This window comes from Chiloscyllium punctatum, chromosome 16, assembly GCF_047496795.1.
Source record: "Chiloscyllium punctatum isolate Juve2018m chromosome 16, sChiPun1.3, whole genome shotgun sequence".
Lineage (NCBI taxonomy): Eukaryota > Metazoa > Chordata > Chondrichthyes > Orectolobiformes > Hemiscylliidae > Chiloscyllium > Chiloscyllium punctatum.
Genome location: NC_092754.1, coordinates 5,858,798 through 5,883,648, shown reverse-complemented (window position 1 = coordinate 5,883,648; position 24,851 = coordinate 5,858,798). Strand labels below are relative to the sequence as shown.

The 24,851-nt window shown below is 43.7% G+C and overlaps 1 protein-coding gene across 1 annotated transcript in view; it reads left to right on the top strand.

The window, feature by feature from the left end:
* The first annotated feature begins 1,234 nt into the window (after positions 1-1,234).
* Positions 1,235-24,851, top strand: part of nmnat1 (nicotinamide nucleotide adenylyltransferase 1) — a 48,896-nt gene continuing 25,279 nt past the window's right edge. The window contains exons 1-6 of the mRNA XM_072586872.1: positions 1,235-1,381; positions 1,987-2,096; positions 7,873-8,000; positions 11,341-11,524; positions 13,468-13,586; positions 16,143-16,568. Coding sequence (XP_072442973.1) covers positions 2,065-2,096; positions 7,873-8,000; positions 11,341-11,524; positions 13,468-13,586; positions 16,143-16,568 — 889 coding nt within the window. The 5' untranslated portion in view covers positions 1,235-1,381; positions 1,987-2,064. The remainder of the gene's footprint in view (positions 1,382-1,986; positions 2,097-7,872; positions 8,001-11,340; positions 11,525-13,467; positions 13,587-16,142; positions 16,569-24,851) is intronic.

Sequence of the window (24,851 nt, the reverse complement as noted above, 5' to 3'; positions counted from 1 at the left end):
ACACCTCCCACCGTGTACATGGCAGGTAGTCATGTGACTCAGCCAATGTTGTCTATCTCATACGCTGCAGGCAAGGATGCCCTGAGGCATGGTACATTGGTGACACCGAGCAGAGGCTACGACAACGGACATGCACACATATACGTTTGTGGGGTGAATTTGTACTTGCAGAATTATATTTTATTTTGCTCAAAAACTGCATGAATTCATGTAAGAAGCTGTAAGTCTGTTTTTTAGATTAAAATCAGTCTGACCGTTGTGGCACAGACAGTCTCACACAGGGCACCTCACACCTTAAATGCATTATCTGGGCCAACACGACACCAATTGTTAAATTTCACTTGAGAATGTAACTTTAAAAAGTTCTGCAATTTACATACGAAAGAACTGAAACCAATATGTTCACTCTAAAAGATGAGACTTAACAAACAATCCAGGTTTTTTTCAATATATAATTTCAGTTACATCACAGTGTAAACGTTTGCTATAAATTTAGTGTCTTATGACCTTGTACTCCAGAACTACCTGATGAAGGAGCAGCGTTCTGAAAGCTAGTGCTTTCAAATAAACCTGTTGTACTATAACCTGGTGCTGTGTGATTTTTAACTGAATAGGACAGGTTTAGAGGGATTTGTGTCAAATGCGACTAAATTAATTTAGGGTATCTGGTTGGCATGGACGAGTTGGATGAAAGGGTCTGTTTCCATGCTATAAAGCTCTATGACTATGGTGACTTCACCAATTTGGAAACCTAAGAGTATTACAATGGAAACATTACAATGCTAATAGAGTGGATCATGTGTAGAGACACATTGAATTTTACTGTGATTTTCAAATTGAAATGTTTTGTAACATTTCTTTATAAATTTTATGATAAATGGACATGGGGCCGGGGGAATAATCCTAATCATATTGTAATGATGTGAAGGAGCCGTTGTTCGACTGGGGTGTGCAAAGTTAAAAATCACACAACACCAGGTTATAGTCCAACAGGTTTATTTGGAAACACTAGTTTGTCCTTCCAAATAAACCTGTTGGACTATAATCTGGTGTTGTGTATAATCATTACAGCAGTCAGGGTCAGCTGGCTCCCCTGCTCCTGGAGAGACGAGCTTTAGTCATTGTTGCAATTTGTTACATTGCTCACTGTCGGATCGTGTGGTTTTGGAAAATAAAAAAGGGAAGATTCTCAGTAGGTGAATGATGATTAAGTTTTTGCAAAGTGTTCTAGGGGAGGTGGTGCGCCGCCTTTTGGAGCTCGGAAATCCCTGTTTGAAATCTTGCCTCTTGGTGAAATGACCAGGAAATGCAGTGGCAGGAAGTGAATCAAAACCGAAACAGACCTGCAAGAGGCCCGGTTCTGCTCGTTGGTTTGATGCCGGTAAGGTTGCAAATGCAAACTTGTGTGTTCATTGTATTTTTTAGAAAAACCACTAGCATTCAGCAGTGACTCCTGTTAAAGGGACCCTCCCGAGTCTCGGCGCTACAGCGCAGTGTCTCTCTTACAGACACCTCCTGGGCTTTATTGCTGTTGACTGTGAGAGGATGGTGGGTCACTTCCAAAAGGAGGACTGAGGGGTAGAGAAACGTGCTTTCACAGCGAATCTATCACACAAATAGACAAAGCAACTCAAATATATATCTTGTAAAATTACAATGTGGTGAGGAAGAATAAAGGAAATTTGGACTGCGTTTTCATAGAGCTTGCACAGGTCAGATGGGCAGAATGGTCACCTGCTGTAATGCATCATTCATAGAGTCTTAGTACAGAATGGAAACCAGCCACTCACTGCCAAGCATAATCCCAAACTAAACTAGTCTGGGCAATATTTTCTAAACAACCTGTTATGACACACCTCTGGAGAAGCTGAAAGTTGAATCCAGGCCTACTGGCCCAGAGATAGGGATACTACCACTGTGCCAGGAGTGCCCTCTTCAACCCTGAGAAGTTAAATTCTAATCATCTGTGGGCCCTTTCATTCACAGGATGAGAGTGTTGCTGCCTAGCCCAGCATATATTACCCCTTCCTAATTGCCTAGAGGGTAACAGTCAACTACGTTGCTATGGATCTGGAATCACATGTAGACCAGACCAGGTAAGGACAGCGGTTCCCTTCCTTCTCTACTGGAGAACCAGATGGGTTTTTCCTGACAGTCAATAATGGATTCATGGTCACAATTCAAATTCTACTATTTGCTGCAATGGAATTTGATTCCAAGTCCCTGAATATTACCAGAGTCTCTGGATTAACACCCCAGTGATAATATCACCACGCCACCGCCTCCCCTTATCAGAAATAAAAAGTGTATAATGTACAGATTACCTCAGAGTATCAAATTTGTGCTAGTCCCAGACCAGAAGTGTTGTGATAAAACCCTGAAGAGGTTACTTAAAGCGGTGTACGTTTTAGCAGTCATATGATAACCAGAACTAGAGGGCATGGGTTTAGGGTGAGAGGGGAAAGATATAAAAGAGACCTAAAAGGCAACTTTTTCACACAGAGGGTGGTATGTGTATGGAATGAGCTGCCAGAGGAAGTAGTAGAGGCTGGTACAATTGCAACATTTTAAAAAGCATTTGGATGGGTATATGAAAGGAAGGTTTGGAGGGATATGGGCTGGGTGCTGGCAGGTGGGACTAGATTGGGTTGGGATATCTGGTCAGCATGTATTGGTTGGACTGAAGGGTTTGTTTCCGTGTTGTACGTCTCTGTGACTCTATGGCACTATCTGCAGTTCCAATTTAAAAAGCTGAAGTCACAAATTACTTAACTATACTGAGGAGTTAGATTCAGACTCTGGTGCGAATATTATAAAGTGGTATTGTAGGAACTGTACCATGGGTGTGTTTTGGGTGAATGTAAAAGGCAGTGTGTTTTTAGAATTAATTGGATTAGACTTTTGTGTGTTTAATATCTTTGAATGTTTATTCTAATAGTTTGGATAGTTTTATCTTAATATCTTTGGGATAAATTTCCATTTTATTGTTTAAGCAAAATCTGCAGGATTACATATTCATGTTGCAGTGAGGAATCACTTCATTACAAGCAAAAAAAACCCTCAAACTATGTCAGGGCAGGTTCCTCTCTGGAATCTGATTTGATGATGTTAGCATCAATTGGGATTAAAATGATACGTGAAAACAACTTCAAAATATTTTAAATGAAGCAAAGTTTCAGTGGAGTTTTGTAGTTGTTTCTGATGGTATTCTTCACTGGGGAAGATTCACAACCAACCAATATAGCAAAATGACAAATTAGAAGCTTGATCACTTCCATTGGAGGTGGACATGGTCTGTTTTGTAGTGATGCCCCCTTAGACTGCCTTTATTGTCAGTATATGTTTAAGAGGCATATTCTTGAGTGTAACATAGCATGTGACCTCTGGGTATTAGGATCTCAGATTAACACTTGTGGCATGACACACTATTGGAAGCTTGCTGCTGTGTTGTAGATTTTGGATTTAGGTTTTAATTGTCATATGTACTCGAGTTTGGGGTACATGAGTACAGAGGAATCTCAATTATCCGAATGAGACAGGCAGACAGTATTTCATTTGGATAACTGATTATTTGGATAATCGATTTGACCTTAAGCAAGGGAAGCCATACTGATCTATCACTGTGCTGTACCGAAAAGTTTGTTTAAATCTATAATTTTGATGTCTGCTATTTAAACAAACTCATATTTGCATTCTGCAAATTGCAGGTTAAACTGAGAAGGACTAAACCCTCACCATCACATAAATATATGAAATCCCAGCATTAAACAAGGTCCCAAACAGCTTCTACAATCACAAGAGCATTTGACAGTTTCTGCTGAACCTCAGTGTCGTGATAGAAGTACTGCCTTGCACATGCATTTACTTCCTTTACCATTGTTTTTGATGAACAGCCTGGTAAAGTGTCGTGAATAAAGCACTCACTTTTGTAAAGGGCTGTGTAACCACCTTATGTAAAAACAATATCCAGTCATTGAAGCTTGAGCTGCTTGTGTTTCTTTGTTTTCACATGTTCTTCAGAACAGGTAACCCGAATTCACTTACCTCTTTGATGTAATGTTTTTATGGGACCGTGAGATCTTATTTGGATAATCGATATTCGGATAATCAAGGTTTCTCTGTACAGAGAAAAGAGTGCAATTTTGCCACACACAGCGTCATCTTAGGTACAAAATCTTAGTTACAGAATAGAGAAATAAGTTAAAAGTTCAGCAGTATAGTCTTCTTAGCATAAAAGTAGAAAAATAGAAAAGTGAAGTTAGAATGTCGAACATTATAGTCCTTTTGTGAGCCATAAGCCTGTAGTTGGTCCAAACTGGGCTTCCTCAAGAGGGCTTACTTCGATCCTAGTAACTTAATGTTTGCCCAGGCATTTATGTGCTTTCAAATGTAATGTTTGTAGATAAAAGTTGGTTGTAACAAATACATGTTGGATTCTTCAATGCCATGTTATCGACATCCAGTTTCTTACATTTAAGACCTTAAGACAAAGGAGCAGAAATTAGGTCTATTCCTGATGGAGCGCTTTTGCCAGAAACATCGATTTTCCTGCTGCTCGGATGCTGCATGACCTGCTGTGCTTTTCCAGCACCACTCTAATCTAGACTCTGATTTCCAGCATCTGCAGTCCTTGTTTTTACCCATCGAGCCTATCGAGTCTGCTCCTCCATTCAATCATGGCTGATAAGTTTCTCAACCCCATTCTCCCACTATCTCCCCATAACCCTTGATCCCTTTGATACTCAAGACCCTATCTATCTCAGTCTTAAATATCAATAACCTGACCTCCACAGCCTTCTGTGGCAGTGAATCCCATAGATTCCCCACTCTCTGGCTGAAAAAGTTTCTCCTTATCTCCGTTCCAAAAGGTCTTCCTTTTACTCTCAGACTGTGCCCTCGGGACCTAGTCTCTCCTACCAATGGAAACATCTTCCCAACATCCACTATATCCAGGCCATTCTGTATGTTTCCGTTAGATTCCCCCCTCATTCTTTTAAACTCCATTGAGTATCAACCCAGAGTCTTCAAACATTCCTCATATGTTAAGTTTTTCATTCCTGGGACCATTTTGTGAACCTCCTCTGAAAACACTTTGGGGTTAGTACATCCTTCCTGAGGTGTGGGGCCCAAAATTGCGCACAATACTCCAAATATAGCCTTATAGAGCCTCAGAAGTACATGCCTGCTTTTATATTCAAGTCCTTTCAAAATATATGCCATCATTGTATTTGCCTTCCTAACTACTGACTCAACCTGCAAGTTTACCTTGAAAGAATCCTGAACTGGAACTCCCAAGTCTTTTTTGCACTTAAGACTTCTGAATTTTCTCCCCAATGAGAAAATAGTCCATGTCGCTATTCTTCTGACCAAAGTGCAATTGTAAGGAATCACAAAAGCATTGCTGCATCTGGTAAGAATGCTCTGCTTCAGGCATAACAGTCAGTACAAACGTTAAAAATAAATTGTTGCCCGATAGCCAGGTTTGCTAATTCCATCTCATTTACTAAGAAAGTGCTACACTTTTGGAGGATGTCAAACTGAGGCCCTGTGTACTGTTAGGAAAAAGGTAAGTAAAAATAAAAGAGAAAAAAATAAAGAAGGAGCCATTTACCCCTTTGTACCGCACCCGTTTGTTAAACAAACACCATCATATAGTGCTCATTTCCTGCCTTTCCTCTTATCCTTGAACACATTCCTATCCAAATAACCATCCAATACCCTTTTGAATGCCTCAGTGGAACCTGTCTGCATCACATTTCCAGGGAGTAGAATGCATTCCAGATCCTAACCCCACACATGTGTGAGAAATCGAACATTTCCACAATTATGTGATGTGGTGCAGAAGTTAGAAGAAGGATTGAGAGAGCCAGAAATCCTGTGAAGCTAAAGAGCTGCGGTTTCAACCAGAAAACTCAAGCCTGCAGAAATGAAGATGTTACATTCTGTCCCCGTCCTTGTTCATATCAGAAATGTGCACATTGAGATCTCCAGAAGAACACAGAGGCCTTTGAAAGATATGTGCTCTGATGTCTGCTTAATATTCCAAATATAGACTGTAAGATGAATGGAGAGGAGCTTTAAATTGCAAGAGCAAAAAATTGCAAAAGAACACTTTAAACACTTGATCAGCGCTGGAGGACTGTAGAAACAGGTGAGCATCACAGAGCAGTTGCAGACAAATTGCAGTGAGTGGGCGAGGATGGAGATAGACAGATGATTGGAACACATGGTCACAGCTGGGCAGGATCGCTGCAGCAGCAACGGGCTGAGTGCTTGGCTTGATGGTGGCTGTGGCTGTGTCTGGTCAGAGTCTGCTGACAGGATGTGCCCACGACGTGGACATTTGGTGAAAACGGGCAGTGCCCGTGGATGGTGGAAGAAATGACTTATCTCCAAGAGTCGTGAACCTGTGGAGATCACTTCCCCCAGAGTGCAGTGGACACCAGGACACTGAATAAACTTGAGGAGGAGATAGACAGACAGATTTGAAATTAGTAATGGGTTGGAGGATTATGGAGAGCAGGCAGGAAAGTGGAGTTGAGGTCAATTTGAGATCAGCCATGATGATAGTATATGGCTGGGCAGGTTTGAAGGACTGAAAGGCCTACTACTGCTCCTAGTTCTTATGAAAAGGACCCAATTGATCAAACTGGCTGCATTGAGCTGCCCCAATAACAATGCGTAATACTTGCTGGTTGTTCAAATCTAAAGATTGCTGAACACTATTTAAAACTGAGGAGTTTAGATTTAAGAACTGAGTGCTGATGAAAGGTCAGCAATCTGAAATGGTAGCAGTTGTGACCCTTTCCACAAATAGTACTTGATCTTCTGAGTACAGGAGCAATGAAGCCTTGCTTCCATTGTATAGAGTGCAGTGAGGCTACACCTGGCGTGTTCGGTGCAGTTCCACAGGAAGGACATACTGACCAGAGACTGATTCATGAGATGGTGAGATTGCCCTCTGAGGGGAGTTGGAGGAGCTTGGACCTGTATTTTCTGGAGTCTAGAAGAATGAGCGGTGATCTAATACAGGGGTAAAATATTCTTAAAGGGCTAACATGAAGATTTCTCCTTCTCACCCTCTCCTCTCACCTAAGGTGTGGTTAAACCCACCACTAGTCGTCTGTCTCTCTAAAGGGAGAGCAGTCCTGTGTGCCAGTAAGACCAATGTACCTTTACCTTTTATGTTTAAAGGTTTGGAGAGGGTTGAAGCAGGAAGGATGTGGCCTCTCTTTGTGGGGTCTCGACCTAGGGGATACGAGTTGCAGCATAAGATCATTTAGAACTGAGACAATGAGGAACATCTTCAATCGGAGGGTGATGAACCTTTTGGGATTCTTTACCCCAGAGGGCTATGGAAGTTCAGCCATTGAGTAAGTTCAAGATAGAGACTAATAGATTTCCAGTTACTGATGACATTCAGAGATATGGGGAAGAGAGCAGGATAGGTCTCCTTGTTGAGATAGGTCATCCACCATGATCTCGAGTGGTGGAGTAGCTGCATGGCCTAGTCTTGTCCCTATGGCCTACTCATTTCATTTTCCAGGTTTATTTTAAACAACCAACATTCATAGTATTTTGCTCCTGATTTTAAAACTGCTCAGTTGTTATTGTACTCACGAGGGTGTTCTGTGTTACCGATATTCCAATCCATTTGTGATATCCCAGTCTGTCTGAAGGTGGTGGTCAAGAGGCTGGACAGGACTAGATGGACATGCCTTCCTTGGTTGAACAGCTAGGTTGGTTTGACCTTCCTGACCTTCCACTGGAAGAGTGGCAGCTTGGGCTGCTAACTTAGGTCAAGTGGACTCCCTCAAGTTAACAGAGTTAAGCAGAGGTTAACAGGGTAACTCTCTGCTTTGTGTTTTACAGTGAGACCACGATGGAGAGATCTAGCAGTTGGACGGAGGTGGTGCTGCTGGCATGTGGGTCATTTAATCCCATCACAAACATGCATCTCAGGATGTTTGAATTAGCCCGTGATTACCTCCACCAAACAGGTTTGAAGCCTCTTTCTTTATGTTTTTCAGTCTTGTGCATCCTTCAAATTTGTTTGTTGGAATCAATTTGTGTTCCCGTGGTGTGGTCAGAGATTGTGCTGGTTTTTATCTTTTTGTTATTCCAAAATTTTACCTGGACATTTTAAAAGGTTTTACATTCCCATATCATCTCTCTTCCTTCCACAAACCCTCCCTCTATCAGTGATAGAAATGCAAGATCCTTTAAGGGGAGATATTTTTTAATCAGCCATGTTACTACACACCTCGGGAGCAGGTGGGACCTGAACCTGGATCTCCTGGCTCCGAGGTAGAGTCACTACCACTGTGCCACAAGAGCTCTTAATCCTTTTTAAAGGAAGGTATTTTCTGATCAGCCTGTTACAGAGCTTTGGGCAGTGGGGCTCCAAGCCAGGACCCCCTACCTCAAAGGTTGCGATATTACCACTGATCAACAAGGGGACCCTTCCTTTTAAAGGGACAGCTTCCAAGCTGATTAAGGAAGTTAATGCACATTGCACACCTCAATTATTTATATTATCAAAAGCGAGCAAGTCACAACTACTGAAACCAATCCCACATGAGGTAATGGTATAATTTTGTAAATCAAATAAATTTTCTGTGTCTAAGAAAAAGAGATGGCTTCTTTACATCCCTCCAAATCTAATTTAATCCACTTCCTCTCTTTCTAATTGTCACTTTGTCTCTCCTTGGGGTAAAGCTGTTTCATTAGTAACATTAGTAAGATTTTCCTGCCCCTCGGATGCTGCCTGACCTGCTGTGCTTTTCCAGCACCACACTCTTGACTCTAATCTCCAGCATCCACAGACCTCACTTTCGGCTCTTTAGTAACATGGCTGATTTTGGTGGTTTATTTTAAATTTAAAAAAGCTATGTTCTCGAGGGCCTGTGTGGCACAGTGGTGGTGAGCCCAGAGACCCAGGTTCAAGTCCCACCTGCTGCAGAGGTGTGTAATAACATCTCGGAAAAGAGTGATTAAAAATATCTAAAGTTTTCTGATGAAACAGGTAATTATTGCAGAAAAGCATAGCTGAATTTTCGGGGTCAGATGTCACCAGGCACTTTCTACTCATTCTGTTTTCTTGTTTTGAAGCAGTTACCTCTAAACATTTTTGAAAAAAGCTGTGTTCCCCCATGGGGGGGAGGCTGGAGGGCATTATCTCCCGGAGCGACACCATCCAAGTTTAGCTCTTTGCCCTGTTTTTCCCCACCTTTTTTTTTTATTGTTGGAGTACTGTAGTGCAAGTAACTTGTTTATTTGGGTGATCTGGTGTTAGGGGCTGGGGTGCATTGGTTTTTCCCTCCACCAACTCCATTTTGATTAGTCTCTTCCCTTTGTTGATTTTTTTTTTGTTCTTGACACACTGCCCTTGTGGGCACTGGTTGTATTTAGGCGATTGGGTGCTTAGACGACAGTATTTAGCATTGTGTTTATTCCTTTGTAAAAGAAAAAGAACTGGCTTCTGGACAGGGAATGGTGGAAACTGATGTTTGGGCTAAACTGTAAATTTATAATAAAGCCTTTGCAAATCTCTTTTGGGCTTTTTAACTCCTATGCCTCCTGGTTTTGAATTCCCCCATCCTCGAGAAAAGACATTTGCTATTCACCTTATCCATGCCCATCATGACTTTATAAACCTGTATAAGGTCACCCCTCAGCCTCCTCCAGTGCTGGTAAGATCCTGGTAAATCTTTTCTGCTCCCTTTCCAATTTAATAATATCCTTCCAATAGCAGGGCAACCAGAACTGGACACAGTATTCCAAAAAGTGGCCTTACCAACATTCTGTACAACCTCAACATGACGTCCCAACTCCCTACATTCAATGAGCAATGAAAGCAAGCATACTAAACACTTTTTTCACCATCCAGACTACCTAGACTCATGGAATCCTACAGTGTGGAAACAGGCCATTTGGCCCAACCAGTCAATATCTACAAGTAATGCACCCAGACCCATTTCCCTAATTTTACCCCTGACTAGTGTACCAAACCTGCATACTATGGGGCAGTTTAGCATGGCTAATTCACCTAACCTGCACATCTTTGGATTGTGGGAGGAAACACACGCAGATACAAGGAGAACTCCACACAGACAGTCGCCTGAGGCTAGAATCGAACCCCTGGCGCTGTGAGGCAGGAGTGCTAACCACTGAGCCACCAACAGCAGCTGTGATACAAATTTCAAGAAACAATGTACGTGAACCCCTATATCTCTGTCTTTGAGAACACTCCTTGGGGCTCTACTCTTTGACCTTCAATGTTAATTCTCTTTCTTTTCTAGAGGCCTGATGAGTGACTCCTGCCTTATTTCATGTTTATAGCATCTGCATCTTCCTCAGTTGTGTCCATTCCTAATCAGTGGCTGTACCTTTGTTACCCACTTTACACACAGGGTCAGTAGCGGACTGTCATGCTTCGTAATTCATTCATGGGATTTGGGTGTTGCTGGCTGGGCCAGCATTTGTTACCCATCCCTTGAGAAGGTGGTAGTGAGCTGCCTTCTTGAACCACTACAGTCTTTGGGGCGTAGGGCAATGCTGTTAGGGAGCGAGTTCCACGTTTCTGACCCAGTGACACTGAAGGAATGATAGGATAATGTCCGGGTCAGGATGGTGAGTGCCTTAGAGGGGAACTTGCAGGGGCTGATGTTCCCATGCATCTGCTGCCCTTTGTTCTTTCAGATGGTAGGGGTTGCAGGTTTGGAAGGTGCTGTCTGAGGAGCCTTGGTGAGTTGCTGCAGTGCATCTTGTGGATGGTACACACTGCTGTAACTGTGCATTGGCAGCACAGGGAGTGACTGTTGAGGGTGTTAGATGGGCTGCTTTGCCCTGGATAGTGAACAAAACGTATTCAGACTTTAGTTGATGGGATGTGGGTATCAATGGGAAGTGTGTGTTGCTGGAAAAGCACAGCAGGTCAGGCAGCATCCGAGGAGCAGTAAAACATCGATTTTCCTGCTCCTCGGATGCTGCCTGATCTGCTGTGCTTTTCCAGCAACACACTCTCAACTCTGACCTCCAGCGTCTGCAGACCTCACTCTCTCTTCGTATCTGTGGTAAGACAAGGACATTTATTATTCCTTCCTGTGAGCCACCTTCTTACAGTCCATGTGGTATGGGTACACTAACGGTAATTATGAGGGAGGGCATTATGGGCTTTGACCCAGTTACAGTGAAGGAATGACGATATGTCTAGGTCTGGATAATGAGTGGCCTGGAGGGGAGCATGTAAGCGGTAGTGTATCTGCTGCCCTTATCCTTCCGCAGTTGCTGGGTTTGGAAGGTACAGTCAAAGCTTTATCTAACACTTATCTTTTTCAGGGAAGTACAAGGTAATAAAGGGTATTATATCACCAGTGGGTGATGCATACAAGAAGAAGGGTCTAATTGAAGTGAAACATCGACTAGCCATGGTGAGAAAGGCCACAGAGAGCAGTGACTGGGTGACAGAGAGCTCTTGGGAAAGTCAGCAAGAAGAGTGGTTGGAGACTGCTAAAGTTCTCAGGTGAGTGAGGCTCTGGAAAACTCGGTTCAATCCTCTTATCAAAACCCTTCTCTGTAAGGTTAATGCATCACTGTCCTCTTAGCCAGTTACCTTACTGCATCCAGCAGCAAAATGAAAGACCAAAGGGTGCGAGTACAAAGTTCCTTGAAGGTGGAGTCGCAATGGACAAGATAGCGAAGAAGGCGTTTAGCACCTTTATTGGTCAGTGCATTGAGTAAGGAGTTGGGATGTTATGTTGCAGCTGTACAGGATATCGGTGAGGCCACATTTGAAGTACTGCATACAGTTCTGGTCGCTCTGCTATAGGAAGGATGTTGTTAAACTGGAAAGGGTGCAAAAAAGATTGACACAAATGTTACTGGGACTGGAGGGTTTGAGTCATAAGGGGAGGCTGGATAGGTTGGGACTTTTTTCCTTGGGGTGTATGAGGCTGAGGGGGAGACCTTTATCGAGGTTTATAAAACCGTGAGGGGCATAAATAGGGCCAATGTCTTTTCTCGGTGGTGGGAGAGTCCAAAGTTAGAGGGCATAGGTTTAAGGTGAGCGGGGAAAGATTTAAAAGGGATCTGAGGGGCAACATTTTTACACCGAGGGTGGTGCGTGTATGAAACAAGCTGCCAGAGGAAACGGTAGATGCACGTACTGTTAGAATATTTAAAAAAACATTTGGACGGGTACATGAAAAGCAAAGGTTTAAATGGATGTGGGCCAAATGCAGGCAAATGGGACCAGATTAGTTCAGGAAACCTGGTTGGTATAGATGAATTGTGCCAAAGGGTCTGCTTCCATGCTTTATGACTCTGACTCTAATTGGAATTCTCTCACGGGGCTATACATTTCTGACAGTGAGGACAGAATTGAAGTACTTGTTGGTATCTCACTGGTGGCCATTAGCTGTTGCTGAGTTATTTCACAGAATCGTTATAGAGGCAACTCATCCCATCAGCATTATCGCCTAGTGTCAATCTCCTGGCCTTCCCCCAGCGTCCTTACACATTATTTCTATCCCTATAATTATCCAGTGGCCTGTTGAGTCTGTCTGCAGTGGGCATCAAATGTGGGCTTGAATTTCTCCTGATGTCAGGAGGTATTTTCTGGTCCATTTGCGGCCCAGGTTGATGGGCAGAGCATCCTGTATTGGGTGATAGATGGTCCTGTGAATGCCCAGGGTACATGAGAAACCCCTTTCAGACTCTGGCTCAGTGATGACCTATATCAGGTGCCAGTGACCAAAGTGGAGGAGATTGCTTGAATTTGTCTTCCTAATGAAACTGAGTGTTTGTTATGACCAGACTCCAATGATGTTTGCCTTCCCTATGCCTTCCTTAGTCATTGCGTTCTTCCATGGGCTTATATCCATCCCCAACTCTGGCATCAAAACTGCTGGGGATAGCCAGCCTGTCTGTTTCTGGGACATGGGTGATGGGGACTGACTTGTTCTGCTCCCCTTTCCCATAGGAGAATAAGAAATGGGAACAGGAGAAGGCCGTTCGGCCCCTCGAGCCTGTTCCACCATTCAGTAGAATCATGGCTAATGTGACATTCCTCATATCCACTTTCCTGCCTTTTCCCCGTAATCCTTGTTTCCCCAACTGATTGAGAACCTATCTCAGCCGAAAATATGCACAAGGACTCTGCTCCCACATCGCTCCATGATAAACTGTTACAAAGACCCTCAACCCTCCGAGAGCCCCCTGTGGGTTCTACAGTGCAACTGCAAATCCAAACAACGCACAGAAGATTCTTAATCACTTCATTACTGAAGTCAGCCCTGCCATTATCCTGGAAACAACAAACCCAATGGTTCCAGCGCAGATGAACTTCATAAAATATCGCTAAAATCTCAACTGTTGTTGAGCCAAGAGAAGAAGAACAGCCATTTTGAGAAGTATGCTTGAAGTTTTTTTTTCCTTCCCAACACTGCCTTTGGTATTTTTACACAGATATCATTCTGAGCATTTGGACAGCTTCAGTAACTATGAGAAGAAACTCGCAACCCAACGCAGGAAGGGCAAGAAAAGGAAGCTCAACGAGAAAGATGACAGTACCCTGGAAGCAAAAGGTGTTTACAGAGCAGATGTAACAAAACTTATGGTTACGTTTTTAAAAATTCATTCATAGGATGAGGGCATCACTGGCTAGGTCAGCAATTATTGCTCAGAGGGCAGTTAAGAGACATTGCTGTGGGTCTGGAGTCACACTTAGGCCAGACTAGGCAGCTAAAAGAAGGTAGGCCTATACTCTCGGGAATTTAGAAGAATGAGGGGAGATCAAATTGAGATATTCAAGAAGATAAAAGGTGTGGATAAAATAGACGTGGAATGGATGCTTCCTCTTGTGGGACATTCTAGGACGAGACGTCATAGTCTTAGGGTAAGGGGCAGCAAATTTCAAAACAGAGTTGAAGAGAAACTACTTCTCCCAAAGAATTGTGAATCTGTGGAATTCCTGATCCCAAAGTGCGGTGGATGCTGGGATAGTCAGTAAATTTAAGGAGGAGTTAGACGGATCTTTAATTGGTAAAGGGTTATGGGGAGAAGGCAGGAAAATGGGGGTGAGGAGCATATCAGCCATGGCCGAATGGTGGCGCAGGCTCAATGGGCCAAATTCTGCCCTCATACCTTATGTGGTAAGGGCAGAACAAAAAGATATTTAGTGAATCAGATGGGTTTTTCCTTTCAATTGATTCATGGTCATCATAAGACTGCACATTCCAAATGTTTATTGTATTCAAATTCCACCATCTGCCGAAGTGGGGTTTGAACCTGGGTCCCAGAGTATTAGCAGGATCTCTGGATTAACAGTCCAGCAATAATACCACTAGGCCACTCCCTCCCACTGCACCTTTAAGCTTCTACAAAGTAAATTAATGTTTTTTATTTAGAAAAAAACCAAAATGTTTAGAGTCCCACCTCATTTAGTGACAAACGCTCTGAAATGGCACATAGCTAAGTTCGGAACTATTCCCCAATCCACTTCAATCAGCGGGAGCTATAAGTGAGATCACCAATAGAAGGCAGTGGTGCTGGTGGGGAGGGGAGAGTTTTGAACCCCTAGTTGGGTGTTGGTTTTGCTGCTATGTTTTATCTCCCAGCCATTCCGGGAGCTGCAGGCTCCAGGAGGAAGTTGTTTGCCATCCGTGAGTAGCAAAAAAAAGTAGTCAGAAACATTCAGAGCCCATTAAAGGATCTCTCAGACTGGTGTTTTCTGGTTTGCTGTCACTGGAGTGGTAACCCAGAAACCCAGGACATGTCACCCTTGACAGATGGTCAAATCTGAATTGAATAAAATCTGAAATTTTATTTCACCAACATGAAATCACATGTGGACTCTCCCTCTTTATGGGTATTTAAGCGGGCATTGGATAGGTATATGGAGGATAGTGGGTTAGTGTAGGTTAGGTGGGCTTTGATCGGCGCAACATCGAGGGCCGAAGGGCCTGTACTGCGCTGTATTCTTCTATGTTCTATGTTCTAACAATGGCTTTGTGGTTAGCACTGCTCCCTCTTAGCCCCAGGTTTGATTCCCGCCTTGGGTGACTGCCTGTGTGAAGTTTGCACATTCTCCCCATGTCTGCGTGGGTTTCCTCTGGGTGCTCCAGTTTCTTCCCACAGTCCAAAGATGCACAGGTTAGGTTGGATTGGCTGTGCCTAATTGTCCCATAACATCCAGGGATGTGCAGGTTAGGTGGATTAGCCATGGGAAATGCGAAGTTGCAGGGATAAGGTAAAGTGGTGAATCTGGGTGAGATGCTCTTCGGAGAGTCAGTGTGGACTCATTGGGCCAAATGGGCTGCTTCCACACTGTAGGGATTCTATAAATTTAAAAATTGATCTAACGCTGACCTTGCGACCAATGTTGATTGTCATTTTAAAAATCCATTCTTTTCCAATGTTCTTTTCTAAAACGAGGAGTGCTTAAGGTGGGGGGATGTGAGGAATTGTTTTTTTTCTCTCGTAGAGGGTGGTGGGAGTCTGGAACTCACTGCCTGTCAGGATGGTAGAGGCAGAAGCCATCATCACATTGAAGGAGTAGTTGAACATGCATTTACAATGCCAAGGTATACAAGGCTATGGGCCAAGAGCTGGAAAATGGGAATAGAATGGTTGGATGGTTTTGACTGGCACAGACTGGACCGAAGGGCCTCTGTCTGCACTGCTGCACTGTAGATTTCTATGACTGTACAAAGGCTCAGTGTTTCCAAGTAAAATGTCACCCAGTTTAGACAGATGAGAATTTTCTATCTCAGAAGGTTGAGAATCTTAGGAACCCTCTTTCTTTTGAGGTGGTGGAAACACGGAGTTTCGGAATATCTTGAAGGCAGGATGGATAGATTCCTGATTAACAAGGGGCTGGAAAGGTGGATGGGAATGTGGGAGTAAATCAGAGCATCCACAAAGAATTTGAATGATGTATTGAGGGGCTGAGTGACCTGCTTTTGCCCCTATGTTTGTACGCAAGAGTTGTTTCTTAGAATAGTGATAACAGCCTCAGGCGACTGCTAAAATTGTTTTCAGCATTTTGATCATCATTCTCAAGACCTCCATCGATCTACTTTAAAGTCAATAACCTAATGACCTGCTGCATGTAAAGGGATTTTGTTTCCTCTCCTCTCCAGAAGTTCCTGGTTTAATGCTCCTCTGCGGAGCTGATGTTGTGGAGTCTTTTGCCGTTCCCAACCTGTGGAAGCAGGAGGATATTGAAGAGATTGTCGGGAAATTTGGCATTGTGTGCATCAGCCGTCTCGGAAGCAATGTGGAGAAATTGGTCTACGAGTCTGATATCATGTGGAAGTTCAAGGAAAATATTCACCTTGTGACAGAGTGGATCGCCAATGATATCTCAGCCACAAAGGTTCGACGAGCTTTGCGAAGGGGACAGAGTGTTAAATATGTGATACCTGATTCTGTCATTGAATATATTCAACAGCACAATTTGTACGATCCATGTAGTGAAGACAAAAACTCTAATGTCACTTTAGCACCATTAGAACGTTATGGAAAATTATCAAATAGAAATTCATCACAGGGTCAGACTGGATCAGGTTGATCATGTATTATTTTTATTGCATGTTTTGGGATAAGGGTTATTTTTAATAGAGTAAGTGACCTCAGTGCTGTACCAGGCTCCAAGGATGGAGGGGGGTGCGGGTGTCTGATATGGTGGGTGATAAGGAATTTGTTTATACCATTGTCTCATGGCAAAACCTAAAAATAAATGCTGTATTATTGTCCATGGAATTAGCTACATATTATGTGTCTCAAGGCTACTGTAGGGGAGAACATTTTAATATATTAAATTATATTGTTTTAGAATACTGCCTTGTTGATGTGTTATGCTGTTTTACACCTCCTAACTAGAACCATCTGCAAGCTTGGATATCCAACCTGTCTCTTCTTTCAATTCATTGATATTTATGAAGTCTCAATAGTCATCCTTTGTAAGCAACCACTTGTCACACGCTGTCGACGTTAGAGGCATTACCTTTTGCAATGACTCTCTGTGTAAACCAATTACCAACCCAGACTGTGCTCATTTTGAGCACTTTCAGTTTTGTTAATGGTCACGCCTACATCTAGAGGCCAAACATCAACCTTCAACTGGGAACTGGTGATGGAGATCACAACCTCCCGCCCCCATCTCCCTGTCTTAGAGACTGAGGCTTTATCTGAGGAGGCTCCTGAGGCATATGTCACACTCTCTAAAGTTTGTTATTCTAAGCCTGACTGATGGAGTTTAGACCCTGTTGAAAATGGAGATGTGTCATGGAGCCTTGCACATCTCCAGTGTAACTGTTCAAGTGTTTAGTAATGGACCTCGCCTAAGGTAGCCATGCCTGGATCTCTGAGCTGGAGTCCTCAGTGCTGGACAGTCCAGTTGAACACAAGGGAAAAGCCTCCCCAGGATAGAGCACTTAAAACTTTTAATATGAAGGGAGCATAGGCCCTGGAGCCTAACTGCTAATTGCTGAGCAACCCACACTTAGGAGATGGGCCAGAGGAGTCCCCTTAAAACATATTGAATATACCGTGTCAGAGTTGAGATGGTGGATGGGCTAAACTTTCAACTTGGGTGATTTTGAATGAGTCTGAATTATTTAAAAAAGCACAAAACTGACTCAGCAAGATGGTGGTGATTCTGTAGGACTGCTGCAGACAGCTCTGCCTAACAGCCAAGGCATACTGGTGTATTTCGCCATCCCTGGCTAACTTATGTGGTGGAAATATTAGTTTAAAACCTGACAGAATGCATATTTGTTAATATTTGGGAGTGGGAAGGATGCCAAAGGGAAAAGGGGCAAACAAACGGCAGCTGGGAGGACACTCCCCTGCAGCACCTACCACACCAGAGACTGCAGCAGCAGCAGCCTCTCCTGAACCCAACAGGGACCTGACAGACTCAAAGGAATTGGCTGCGGCGATGGAGAGACTTACCTTGAAAGTTGGGGCTGCGATTGAGGAAATCCGTGGGGAGATTCGTGCCCAGGTCCAACCTATCACATCCATGCTGCAGAAGCATGAGCAGGAGATCCAGGGCCTTGGGGAGAGGCTGGTGGAGGTGGAGGGTCGAACTAAGGCCTCGGAAGCTGCGATGGAGTCCTCATCCAGTCGGATCCAGCTGGAGCGAGAGGTGCGGGCCTTGCGAAACCATATCGACGACCTCGGAAATCGAGGTCGGAGGATAAATCTCTGAATTGTCGGGTTCCCTGAAGGTGAGGAAGGTGGGCAGCCAGTCAGTTTCTTTGAAAACTGGCTGCTGAAGGTTTTGGGCCTTCACATCGAGTCCAGCAGGCTTCAGATTGAAAGGGCGTATTGGGTTACAGTGCACAGGTCAGGGCCGGTGCAGCACCCCCGCCCGGTCCTCGTGTACTTCCACTCATATAAGGACAAGCAAAAAGTCATAGAAGCTTCCAGATCCCTGGGAAAAGATCCACAGGTGCTGCTGTACAAGGGGTCAAAAATCATGTTTTTCCAGGATTTTTCAGCAGCTGTAATCCGAAAGGGGAAGTCCTTCGATGAAGTTACAAAGAGACTGAGGAACCTGGGCATCCAGTTATCCATGAGATACACCGCAGTACTTCGTTTCAACCACGAGGACTCAGTTTATACATGTGACTCGGCGGATAAGGCTAAAAAGTTTGTGGACACTTTAAAATAGATGGATTGGCCTGAAGAATATGGTTAATGTTTGTTCTCTTTTCTATTTTTCCCCATGTTTTCCCTTCCTTTTTTTATTCTTTTCCTTCTCCCTAATATTTCCTTTTTGGAAAGGGGGGAAAAGCCTTTGGAATAAGTTGTTCCTTTTTTTACTAACTGGATTTTCTGATGGGAAATTTTGTGGATGTTCTTTGTTGTCTCTCTCCCTTTTTTTTTGTTTGTTCTGCTTCTCTTTTAGTCACAAGTAGGGGTGACATGAAGCCAGGGATGGGTGGAGAGCTCATCCTGACTTTGTCTTTTGATTTAAGGATCATCTCCTTGTTTTTTTTTCTGGCCTAAGACTGGGGCACAGTTCAGGTTTGGAGGGGATGAGTAGGGTGAGTGCCCCCTATGGGCAGGGGGAAGAGTCTTCCGTTCAAGGTTCTATAGTTGGTTTTCTTTGTAGTTTTGTGGTAGTAATAGTTGTTTATAGTTATGATAGAGTAGGTTTTGCATATATAGTTTTTTGAATCTATGAGTCTTTATTTACTTATGCTCGGCGCTTTGTAAGCAGGGTTCTCCCTCCGAGGGGTTCAAGGGTGTCTGAAAGCGGATATGGCTAAGTGTCTTATGAAATGGTGCACCTGGAACATTAAGGGAAGTCATTCACCTATTAAAAGGAAAAAAGTGCTTTCTCAGCTTAAGAGGGAAAGGGTTGAGATCGCTTTGTTGCAGGAAACCCATCTTGATGATAGGGAACACCTGAAATTACAACAGGGGGGTTATGACTGGGTATTCTTTTCATCCTTTACTATTAAAATAGGGGAGTGGCGGTACTTATCCAGAAAAATCTTCCGTTCACATTATTGGAGCAGGTGAAAGATGAGCATGGACGGCTTGTGATACTTAAAGCCCTGATACATGGGGAGGAATATGGCATTTTAAATGTCTACTGTCCTCTGGCGCATTCCCTCAAATTTTTGATTAGTGCTTTCTCTAAGTTGAGTGCTTTTGGAACACGGCACATTATTATGGGGGGGATTTTAATTGCCTTTTGAATCCGACAGTGGACAGGGTGCCTTGTGGGTCCCCAACTATTTCTTCACAGGCCAAGCAGGTGGTTGACTTATGCGAGGAGTTGGGACTGGTGGATATTTAGAGATGTCTTCACCCTACCGGCAGGGATTTCACCCTTTTTTTCATAAATGTCACATGAGGATTGACCTCTTTCTGGCTCCCTTGGCCCTTCTGGATTCGATTATGGTTTGTAAAATTGGGAATATAGCTGTCTCTGATCACACGGCAGTATATTTGGAGGTTAAGGCCAAGAGTGAAGGGCTAGGTTTGCGGCACTGGCATTTGGAACCCTTTCTCCTTAAGGATTCCAAATTTGTGGAATACTTTTTGAAGGAGTTTCAGGAATTCTTGACTATCAACTCGGGCACAGCTAGTAGTTCGTCCATGGTATGGGAGACTGCTAAGGCCTTTGCTAGGGGATTAGCTATTTCCTAATCGGCTAGCCGGAAAAGACAGAAGGAGGAACAGCAGCGTCTACTTGAGACGCGGTTGAAAGCCGCGGAGGCAGCACATTTTGCGCGGCCTTCGGTGACTAAGCTACAGCAGATCACAGCCCTTTGGGTTGCCTTAAATTCAATACTGACACAAAATGCAAAGAAAGAACTTGCTTTTACTAGACAGAGGCTGTTCGAGTATGGGGATAGACCAGGGAAGTATTTAGTGTACCTGACTAGGAAAAAGCGTGCTCCCCAATCCATTACTGCAATCAGAGACAGCGCCGGGGTCCTTACATACAATGCTAAAAAGATTAATGAGGCTTTTCGGAGCTTTTATTCTGAATTGTATCGGTCTGAAGGTTGTGAAGACAGAAGTGCTAAAATAGAGACCTTTTTTAAGAATCTGGACCTCCCAGGGGTAACCTTGGAATAGGCCTCTCTCCTTAATGCCCCCTTGATAGTTCAGGAAATACAGGAGGCAGCTCGGCAACTTCAGAGTGGGAAAGCGCCTGGCCCCGATGGTCTTCCGGGTGAGTTTTATAAGGAGTTTATAGGGATTCTGTCAAGGCCGATGTTGGAGATGTACAATCACTCCTATATGCATGAATGCCTACCATCATCTTTGAGAGAAGCTAATATTTCATTAATTCTTAAGAAGGGGAAGGTTCCTGAGGATTGTGCCTCATATAGGCCCATCTCTCTATTAAATTCAGATTTCAAGATTCTGTCCAAGATCCTGGCGCTGAGATTGGAAAGGGTGTTGCCCCAGATTATTAAAGAGGACCAGACAGGCTTTATAAGGGGCCACTGAATGTGGTCCAAGTTTGTCAGCAATGATCGATTCAGGGATTGGTGATTTCCTTCGATGCAGAGAAAGCATTTGACTGGGTGGAATGGCCATATCTTTTTTAAGTCTTAGAACAGTTCGGGTTGGGTGGAGTCTTTGCGAGGTGGGTGGAGGTTTTATATCGCCACCCTCTGGCCACGGTCATCACCAATGGGGTGAAGTCTGGGAATTTTACGATTGGTCGGGGCTGCCCCCTCTCACCGTTGTTGTTTATGTTAGTGATAGAGCCGCTGGCAGAGGCCATTTGTCAGAACGCCCACATAACCGCTCCGGAAGTGGGATCAAGGGCACACAAGATTACACTGTAGGCGGATGATGTCCTTCTGTTTTTATCAAACCCGATGACCTCCATACCCCATTTGATACAATGTATCAATTCATTTGGGGCTATTTCAGGATATAAGATTAACTTTGCAAAACCGGAGGCTATGCCTTTGGGGAACCTTAAGGATGTGCCAGAAGTTGAAGGTTCCCTTTTAAGTGGTCACGGGCAGGGTTCCGATACCTCAGCATTTTTATTACCCCCAAGTTTGATCTGTTATTTCGGACTAACTTTGCTCATTTGCTCGACAATATTAGGCGAGATCTCCAGAGATGGGAGGCTCTTCCAATTGGCTGGGCTGAATATCTCTCATTAAGATGAATGTTCTTCCTCGTTTGCTTTATCCCATGCCTATGCTCCCTATAATGTTTCCCAGGTCAACGCTACGGAAGCTTATGTCTGGCATCGTGGGCGGCCCCTCATCAAACTTACTAAATTGCAGTTGCCTCATGGAGGGGGAGGAGTTGATTTCCCAGACATCAGGAGGTATCAATTGAGTTCCCTGCTGTCCTTTGTCTGCGATTGGGTAGGAAACGATCCAAACTCAATATGGCTGGACATTGAGACCTCCCAAGCAAAGTGCCCTCTTATTAACCTGTTGTTCATGGATAAGATGAGGACAGTTATGGACCACTGCCAGAACCCCATTGTCATTAGTATAGTCAGGGCTTGGAGGGCGATGGGTCAGAATGAGGGTTGTTTATCCAAGACTTCACCACGTACACCTATAGTTGGCATGCCAGGGTTCCGACCAGGGATGATGGACTCAGGGTTCAAACTATGGGCAGCGAGAGGAGTTTCTAGTTTGGAAGACTTGTTTGAGGAGGAGGTCATGATGTCTTTTGAGCAACTGAGCAGCAAATACGGGCTACCCAGCAGAGATTTTTCCGCTTTTTTTCAGATTAGGGATTTCATCCAGAAGAAGACTATGCTTCTCACTAAGCCCTATAAGCCCGAGACAGAGAGCTTGTTGCTACATTCCACAAGCACCCTTTCGGTTAGTGCCCTCTATCGCTTGCTGGGTGGCAGGGCCTGGCAGGATATTAACCAGTTATGTGAGGTCTGGGAGCAAGAGCTGGGTGTGGACATCTCTTCTGAAACATGGGAGAACATATGGGATAATACTCTAAAGATCTCAATCTGTAACAGGACATGCGCTACGCAGTTAAAAGTTCTGCACAGGGCTCATCTGGCACCAGACCATCTGGCGAAGTTTAAAAAAGGGGCATCTTCAGTGTGCCCCAAATGTAAAATAAGTGTAGGTACTCTTACCCATTGCTTCTAGACATGCTACAGGCTCCGTGTTTATTGGAGCGCTGAGGCGGGAGAGATAGGGAGGGGATTGAGGACTGAAGTCAAAGTAGACCCGATATCACTCCTCTTAGGTCTACCAAATTTACCATCTTTAGACAGGCATGGGAAGAAACTATTTAATATTCTTGCATACAGTGCACGGAAGAATATTCTGATGAATTGGGTGTCTGAGAACCCGCCAGGCTTGCTGGGATGGCAGACATTAATTATGGAGCACATTCCCTTGGACTTTTTCACAAACATGGTGCACCACACAACAGACCATTTTTATAAAACATGGCAGCCCTACTTAAGTTCTTTGGATATAAATTTATCAGTTATCTTAACTACGGCATTTGTTTAACCAGGATGATTAGATTTGTCAAGCCCTGAGCCCTGGAGGGGGTCTCCTGAGTTAATACGGGTATGTAAACAATGCTCCCGTTCCTTTGTTTGGGAGCATTGCGCCGAGCATAGCTGTTCTGTATTTTTTTTGCTTTTCTTTCTTTTTTTGATGTTGCTTTGCACAGTGTTAGAGTTTGCTTTGTATTATAGAGGGGTTAGTAGTTAGTAGATGGTAGTTGTATTGTAATTTGTATTTTTTTTCTTTTTATTATACTGATATTTGTGATTGTTTATTTCAATAATTTTATATGTTTGTAAAATTTTAAAAAGTTGCTAATAAACATATTTACAAAAAAAAGCACAAAACTGGATTATTTAGATTTTAGTAAAGGGTAGCAATGAAGGCCCACCATCTTGATTGAGCCTTACTTAGAGAAGTGGAAATGTGCTCATTGACTACATTTGAAATCAGATTAGGTTATTTAAACCCAATGACATCTTCCTAACTCCTATTAAACCGAGATATAATCACAGTCCCCGGGTAGGATTAGGGTTGGATGAGAGGGGCTAAGACCAAACTAACATCGAAGAGATGCAGAAAAAAAAATTACTGCAGCCAGGGTGAACGGGGGAGAAGCAGAAATAATCAAAGAGAATACAACTGTTCAGTAACCTCATAACACCGCTCAAGTTCAATCGTAAATGCACTAAAACTGCACAATTCTGCAGAGGAGGTCAAAGTGATTCAGTGAAAGTGTGTTCCTCTGGCTGTTGATTGTTCCTGGCCTCACTGTCAGGTAAGCATAGGTCGCAGTTGCCAACAGATGTAGGGGTGTATTAGCTGTGTGTCTCTTTACCCCAGCTGGCAGCAGTTTTAGCTTCAGAGGGGATGCATGGTCTGTCACCAAACGTGAACACAGTCTAGTGAGTGCTGCCAGATCAGAGGCGCTAACCATTGTAATGAAATATTGCGCTGAAGTCTCCATCTTGCTTCAATGTTTCAGTTGGATGTCAAAAGTCTCAGGACACTTGAAGAGTGAGTGGTTGTTCATGTGTTACAGGCAATGTTTAGTCTCTAAATCTGGCACTGTTCATTCATCTCCTCATAACCAGGCTGGTCCCAAGATTCCATCAGTGTTCACCTCCACCAGGATTACTATGGAACCCTGGACCCTCAGTTCTCTCATTCCCATGAACACAACATACCATGGAAGAATCAGTCTTCATTTCACATTTTAACTGGCAGATCTAATTTTTTGGTCCAAGTTTATTGAAAATCCACATTAAGATGTAAAGTCACATCATACAGCACAGAGTAAGGTAAAGTCACAATAGACCCAGTCTCAAGAGAGGGAGAGAGAGAGAGAGAGATGAATGACAGGTGTGAGTTTAACCTGAGGGTCACCACACCTCAGGTGAGGGGAGAGGTTGAGAAGGAGACTCTTTCATGGTAACCTCAGCTGGTGTGAAAGTTGATCCCATGCTGTCACTGCATTACAAAGCAGCCATCCAGCCAACTGAGCTAACTGACACCACGCCCCCAACTCAGAAGGAGGCCATTGAACCCATCGTGCTCATGCAGGTTGTACAGTACAGCTACTTAACTGGATAGAAAGGTGCAGAGGTATGGAGGAAAAGGCAAGAGATTGGGGCAAAGTAACAGAATTGGTGCAGGCATGATGGACTGAATGGCCTCCTGCATAATTCTGTGAATAAGTCCCACTCCTCAAGTCGTTCCTCAAAGTCCTCTTTAATATGTTCCCTTTAAACATTTATCAAATTCTCCCCCAATACTGAAAGATCACATTAAACCAAAACTTTGCTCAATCACCAATATTTAGAATCAGATTTATTGTCACGTACTCAAATG